We start from the raw sequence: 7,750 nt of genomic DNA on the forward strand, positions 1-7,750 counted from the left end.
TTATTACTGTGAGGTCTTAATTATATCACACAAATTTTGTTCGTCTCTTGTTTAACCATAAAATAATGACAGTGCTCTTTGAATAAATCTTGCTCAGAATACTTTATATGTTCAGTACTTGTAATTGTCAGCTCACTTGAAATGTATTGACTCATGGAGTTTTTCCATTAGATTTATAGCGATAGTTTTGAATTGATAAAAAAAAACCCAACCTAACCAGAATTGTTTATAGGACTTCAAGAATTTGCATATTTTTGTCAACGACCGAGACAACTTTCTCGCTGCGAGGTGAATAAAGATTGTCATTATCATTGTCATCTCTTGTGTTCTGATATCCCTGATCCTAACTTCCACTGTGCGGGATGATAAACCCAACTCACCTATAAGAAGGGGGGGGGGGGGGGGGGGTGTTGAAAAATTGTGTCTTTTAAGAATTTATTGGAAGTTTGTGTTTAGCTTTCCCAAAGAAAAAATTGTTATTATTTTTTTTTAAAGGAGAATTTGAAGCTGTTGATTTATTTGAGAGGAAGAACATGTCAAATAAATTAAATGTGAATTTTGTCTCTTCTCAGCTCTGTTTGTGATCATCTGATGATGGATGAAACCCTTTCTCACATCGCTTCCCACTTGGGTTGTGAGGATCTCATTCTGTGTCAGGTGAGCTAACCAGAGGCACTATGATCTGCCCACCTTATTGAGCTTTGTAAAGGAATATCATTTTGGGCCATGCTGGTAAAAGAAGCTTTGTATAACAAAAAATGTTCTACAGAGAAAAGAAGTTTTTGCCATCGGAATCTGTTATCCTGTACGTCGCATTCAATGTAAGATTCTTGTGCGTCACCAGACGCGGACGGCAATGACTACTTTCATTTTTCTCTTTCCACTGTTGCTTCCGCTGTTCTGGGTAAGGGGAAGTCACTCGAGAAAACAATTATATCCGGGCACTGTTGATGATCCGTTCAAAACAAAAGTGGGCTAAAATTCGGACTTTTGGTATGTCGCAAAGTGACAACGATCACGGCGAATGTTAAACAGCTGACCGAAATCATAGATATAGGAACCCGATGTTCCTTTCGCTCATCACAGCTTTTGATGTATTGAATATACGACGAAAAGCAAAAAGATTTAACCAGCTATGGTGATTCTACTGAAAAATAATGGTGTTTTCTTAAACACCTAGTCCATGATGACACGACGAACGCGCAAGTGATCCGAATTATTCATTTATTTGCAAACAAATAAACCGATTTCTTGAGCAAGTGAACCTTTCTCAATGACAAATAGCATAGGATCAAAGCACACGTTAGAAAAAAACCCACCCCAAAATACTAAATTTTGGACATTCTTGGAAGTTTGCAATGGTGTGCTCAAAATGACAGTCCAGGAATCACTAAAAGAATTTTTTGGGCACAAAATTTACAAACTTAAGATTGTAAAGCTGACACGCGGTCTGAAACTGCTAATGCAGGTTCTACATCCTATATTTGACATGTGTATAAGTTTTGGAGGAATAAATACTAATGCATCACATTTTATGCACACTAATGTGAGATGTATGTGTTTTTCTCTACGTTTTGGCAATGGCTCACATAGAGTTTGGAGGGATATACATTTTATTAAAAATTTAAAAATTGATTTTTGTGGGACTGACTATGCTGTTATTCTTTCACTTCTTCTTCTTTTGGGCTTTTACTTTTCAAGTTTACTACTGTTGGGTGTGCGGTTAGTTGGAGGGCAATGCACCCCTGGTTGGTCCTACTTTTTTTACTTTCTGTCTGTTGTTTTAACCTTGCTCTTTCCAAGAAGAAAATGATCATTAATTGTATTTATGTGCTCGTTTTTAGTCAGGCTCAAATGGTGGGTTTTTACAAATGCATTCGTTCTTCTTACCTAGGATTTCCCTGTTCAACCCTCTGTGTTGAGTGTGACGTTCAAAGCTGTCGTTGGTGCACTGGAACAAGCTCAGGTGAGACTTTGCGCTTTGTTACCATTAAGCTATTGGAGCTGCAGGAGGATGGATCACTTGAGAAAATGACAAAAAGATGGTGTTAACTCATTCGCTACGTATTATTTTCGGCTTGTGGACGAATTCTTTTCGGGAGGGCGAAATGAGATGATGACTGGTGCGCAGTTCACAGGTCTTTGGGGCCATAAATTCAAATAAATATCAACATATTATGTACCAACATTTTCAGTATGGTTTGTAGAATACACCTGCATTATTTATTTGCGTATTTTTCAACTTTGGTTCCTGTAAGAGGCGATTATGCAACACAATTGTGATTGGATGCGGATAAAATTGGAAAATAAAAAAATTTATAATCTCAGGTGAAACTAAAAAAACATGTTTGCACCTAGTCAAATGATACCTCAAAATAACCATAACTGTATATAGAACAGGAAAATATTGAAAAATGTGCAGTTATTTTCATACATTCCATAATATTTGTACATTTGGATCATAACATCCGATATTGAAAAAAAAAAAAAATTTAAAATAATTTTGAAAAAAAGGATCACAAACAGAAAAAAATATGCGTAACTTATATGGAATTATTCAGAATTGCACATGGAATAAACCTATACATGTCTTGAGTGGTACTTTTTGATTAATTTCACCCAAAAGTAGTGATTTTGGGTAGAAAAAAATATTTTGACTATTTAGATCTAGGCCTAGATTTAGCACTCAAAAATATTGATTTCTCAATTACAGTGCACTGGCAATTTGCGTCCAATAGTATCAATATTATAAAGAAGAGTCCTACACTTCTTTAGTGAGCAAAATAATTATACATTTTGTTGTGTAAAAGTACTAAGACTGGTGTCTGGGCTATAATTTGGGCTTCGCGATAAAACAAAGTCGAAAAAACTACGAAATCATGTTTCAAAACTGAATCAAAACTTCCGATTTTCGGTGGAAACGCTTGACCCGGAAGTCAACATTATATTATGAACTTTATTTTAACATGGATAAGTGGATTGGAATAGAAACCAAGCTAAAATTGATCGTCGGTTCTCGAGCCGCCGGGGGCGGCTTAACGTACTGACGGCACTTGAGCCGCGCCGCCCCCCACGGCTCGGCGTAGCGAATGAGTTAAAAAGCCTTAACACAAAAAATTTACAACACGCTCACACACAGTGACTGTCACCCTGGAAATTACAATGCACAAGCATACATGGCAACATGAAAACACGTTTTGTTAATAATTTGTTGGAAAGTTCGCCCAACTAACATAAAAATATCCCAGCTGGAACCGTGGGCATGACCTTAAGCAGTTGCAAGCGCCATTAAAAACTCCAACAAACAAAACAAAGGGTTGCTTCATGTAGGAATACCACCAGCCTAATATAGAAATTTTAAATATTCTACGGTGAAGTGAATAATAGCTGTGGTTCCAGCCAACCATGCTTTGCTATGAAGGGCAGGAGTGTCTTATAAATATGCGAAGGATGTGACTCTATAGTTTGGGTTCAGGTCTATGCTCTATTACCTATAAATTGGATATATAGAGTGTTTTCTGGTTTCATTTCTTTAGTATGAAAGTTAGCAGTTCTTTTCTTAGAAGACTTTACATAATTTGTGCTTAGTCTTTCTTTTTTTTTTTCTTAATGCTTTGCAGTCTAGTTTTTCAAGTTCATAATGAACAAAATTGAGAACATTTTTTTCCTCCAGTTCAATGGAAAGTACTTTCTATGCTGTGTAACTTTTGTTTTTAAAAAGGGATGAGATGTACTGCAGGTAGAAAAGGGTTAGCAATTTAAAGACGATTGAAATGGTCACTGTCTGTGAAAAATACATTTCCAAAGATACCATGATGCTTCCACGTCCAGTAAACACCATGAGAAGTGAAACTAGAGTGACAATTTCTTTTTTTGTATAAAGATGATACTGATAAATGAATGCAAAAACACATGCACATTGTGGTAAGCAGTTCAGAAGTTAATATTTTGATTTTTCATTATCTGTGACTATCGGTATGAAATTAATCAAAATGTGTTGACACTTTTGGTTTGTCGCAAAAGTAGTGAACGTGACAGTATTAAAATGGTTAAACTTTCTTTAAAATAATTGTCTTTATTTATAATCCCGTCATACTTCCAAGAGGGACAAAAATTTAGTTCCTATCTGTCTGGCATGATGACAACAGCTGCACCATTGTCATTTGACTGTCTACCTTTTAGCACCAACGTGTTAACAACAGACTTGTGATTGTCCAATGTTCCTTTGTCTAATGTTAGGGCAAGGAAAGAGCCGAGGCATTTGTTCGAGACTTTGTCCTTCCTCAACTGATCGGCAAAGACCTGAACGAGATGTGGCCTCTCCACAATCCCATGGGGCTCCTGGTGGCTCTTTTGTCTCTCACTGGCCGAGGGCAGCCGGAACCCAGGTGAGGATCTAAGGAATGGAAAGGGTCTGGAATGTGCTTTTCCCCTTCATACTTCATGTAGGGGTTCTGGGTTCATATGTCTATCTGGAGTGTGTTGTTAGCTCAGTGGTATCAGATTAGTTATGTGAGTTGACGACTTTGGTATGAATCCATGATTGGGAATACTTGAAATTAAGTTGTGTTCTGGGATCATTCTACATCAGAGGTGCTTTGTCAGTTCAGTTGACATCTTACTGGCCTTTTAGTGTGAACGACCTTGGTTTAGATACCCCAATTGAGAATTTGAAATGTTGGAAGCTTTTGAGGTTCTCTACCTACCTTAATCAGTCAAGCTGGAGACGTATGTTAAGTCAGGAGGTACCACATAGGATAGGAAAACCTGTTGTGATAGAGAGTGTTTTGTAATTTTCCATTCTAAAAGCAGACCTACCTTGATTTTGAGTGTGTGTGTGTGTGGGGGGGGGGGGGGGGGGTTGTCATGTGCAAAGAAAAATGAAAAAAAGCATAGCATGCTATGGGCCTTCATTTTTGCTGTACTTTATAAAAAGAAAATTACGATGTGTCTTGTATTCCCAAACCACCATACCTTTAATACTGTCATATAATCTTCATATATGTGAGCAGTGTAGCTTTTTATTATTTCCTTTGCTTTAGTTCTTTTGTTTTTCAAATTTTTTGTTTAGTTGATTTGATAAGATATGAATTGTGTGATTATACTGTTGCTTCTCACAAAATCTTTGCATGTATGAAATATACATCAGAATTTACGAAAATAGTAATTAAACTCTAGGAGGGCTCAATTGATAGTTCATGCTTCTTTTCTTTCCCTGTGTTCTTCTGCCTGTCCTTGATAACACTTCATGGCTTTTATTATGTCTATGTGCTTCTCATTACTTAAAATCAATCACTTTGACTCCATAGATTACAGCAGTTAGTGGTTTGGGCGTGTTCTGGTGTGGCTTGCTCCTTCTTTCCTATCAAACATCTATCATCCTTGTCTCTCCTTCTTTTTTTTACTTGTTACTCTCTTGTAACACCTCTTATCTTCTGCACTTAATAAATTATTGTGTTGCAAGTGCCGTAAAAAAAAACTCTAACAAAAAAAGTGATGTATATATGTGTCACGACGTGGTGGAATCAGGCTCTCGTCAATTTTTGTGTATATGGTGTTATTGGTATTATCTTTAAGCCTGTTCATTTGTCTTCCTTTTATGAAAAAATATCCCTTTATGTAAGTCGAAATATTTGCCATTGAAAGAGGTCAGGGTGGCCTGGTTTCAGAGGTAACAATAGCGAGAAAATGGCCTCCAAAGTTTGGTAACTTCCATAGCCTGAGAGTCCTTGAAAACTGAAAATTTGCTTTTTTTTCCGGGCCTTTAATCAAGGTTTTTCTGTAAAATCCACACAAAAATGTGTTCTTAAATGGACATAAAAGGTGTTGAGCCAAAAAAGGAAAATTAGAAAAAAATTGCACATTGGCCAAAAAAATAACTATTTCTTTGATTTCATTGTTTTGATGAGCGCCTGATGTCCCCATGATGTCTCACATTTATATTACTGCAGCATAATGAGAATGTTTCTTTTTCATCTTTTCAGGTTGTTATGGAAGTCTGGCAGTAACACAATGATGTCTCTATACTGGGTGGGGATTTACAGCAACAAACAACTCATCTCTAAAGGTAGATCATTTTCTCTCTTCTCCTAATTTCTTATGTATGGGCTTCCGAGGGAAGTGAGGGGCACAAAAAATTCAGAACTCTCACTGCCATAGTATTGTCCAGATCAGTGGAATGTCCAATAGCACAGGTAGGGGGCTGAATAGGAAGGGATGCTCAACTGATTGTGTTTGTAGGTGAGTGTGTGTATGAGCGTATGTGTGTGAGAGTGTGAGCATGTATGTGTGTTTGAGAGTGTCTGTGTGCATATTTGTGTTTGTGATTTGGGAATAGGAGTAGGGAAGTGGCTTATAGATATTGATATGTGGGGTCGATGGATTAAAAGAATAGAAAAGATAGACCCCGCACATAAATATTAACCCCTTCATCGCCAGGAGGTATGGGTTCTTTCCATCAGCACTTATTTTCAGCGTAGCTTATTACCCTGGACTGCAGCTTGATGTTTCAGTGTTCATGGACTCCCTGTCTAGATCTAGCTCATTCATGACATATGACATATTCGGATCCCAGGTCTTTGGTAGCACCTGTATCTTTTCGTAATTCCCTATATTCCCTATCTTACCCATAATTTAAAACAACCCCTGCAAATGTAAGTCAAAAAGAAATCTGTTGTCTTTTAAAAGTTTTTTTGTTTTTTTTTCATTTTTGCGAGAGAACGTGTTCATCTGCAAGACTACACTTGTGTTTATTGATTGCTTGTAAGCTTAGCAGTAAACAAACATAAGCAAATTTGTACTGATATGCACACGTTTTATTCTCAAATATGAATCCATGCAGTGCTTGTGGCTAAATCTCCCTATGGAAGAATTAGAGCCAGACTGAAGTGTCTTTAGGCCATTCCCAAAGGGGGAACATTAACATGTTCTTATGCACAGTGTAAATGGGCCGATTTATCAATGTCATGCTCATAACTGTTCCTGAACTGCAACAGGGAACTGCTGCTTTTTCTTTCCTTATCTTTGCTGTCGTCATTTTGCCTCTACTTCTTTTATTTGTTTGTCACACTCTTGTGACCGTCTATTTCCGGGATGCCTTGATAGTCAAAGCAGACTTTGTGCTGTTGAAGCTTGAGAGGTGAGCAGAGCAAGCCTGATTCCCTGTAAAGACTTCTCTGTTGACATCCACCCCTTGGCGTAGTGGGATTATGAAAATATTACTATAATGAAGGAAAGGGCTTGTAGGTCAGTGTTTTCTACGAAGAATCATTGAGTCGGCTTTTGTTTTGTCTTTCACAGCCCCAGGGGAAACAGTTCTCATCGCTGAGGAGATGGCGGCCAGGGAGGCCGTCAAGAAAGTGATGAGAACGGAGGACAACCGGCCACCGCTGGTTTTGGGAACAGTCGCCGAGAGGTTGGAGTTAGATCGCGACCGAGTGAACGCCAGTGCGGAAGATATAGTGAGGAGACATTACGAACAGTCGTCTGGTCAGTCTGACTCCATCACGTCGTCGTGATAGCCTGGAGCGGAGAAGGATAAGGTCGTGGGAGTTTTTGTGACATGATTGTGTTTGTCTTACCTGTAGCCTGTTCTAGTCTAGGGTTTTTTTGGGGGTAGGGGGGGAATTTTGTTTTGTTTTCTTCCTGGGAGGAACACTTGTGATATTACTGTGTTTGTGTGAACTAGAACATGTCCTAGTTATTTTTTTTTAAAAATAATTAAAACATTTGGGGTGGGGGGGGGGGGTGG

At 38.1% G+C, this 7,750-nt stretch overlaps 1 protein-coding gene across 1 annotated transcript in view; it reads left to right on the top strand.

The window, feature by feature from the left end:
* Nucleotides 1-7,707, top strand: part of LOC101853832 (39S ribosomal protein L44, mitochondrial) — a 19,664-nt gene extending 11,957 nt beyond the window's left edge. The window contains exons 7-11 of the mRNA XM_013086604.2: nt 573-657; nt 1,895-1,966; nt 4,240-4,388; nt 5,985-6,067; nt 7,300-7,707. Coding sequence (XP_012942058.1) covers nt 573-657; nt 1,895-1,966; nt 4,240-4,388; nt 5,985-6,067; nt 7,300-7,517 — 607 coding nt within the window. The 3' untranslated portion in view covers nt 7,518-7,707. The remainder of the gene's footprint in view (nt 1-572; nt 658-1,894; nt 1,967-4,239; nt 4,389-5,984; nt 6,068-7,299) is intronic.
* Nucleotides 7,708-7,750: the final 43 nt, after the last annotated feature.

Source organism: Aplysia californica, unplaced genomic scaffold (assembly GCF_000002075.1).
Source record: "Aplysia californica isolate F4 #8 unplaced genomic scaffold, AplCal3.0 scaffold00019, whole genome shotgun sequence".
Classification (NCBI taxonomy): domain Eukaryota; kingdom Metazoa; phylum Mollusca; class Gastropoda; order Aplysiida; family Aplysiidae; genus Aplysia; species Aplysia californica.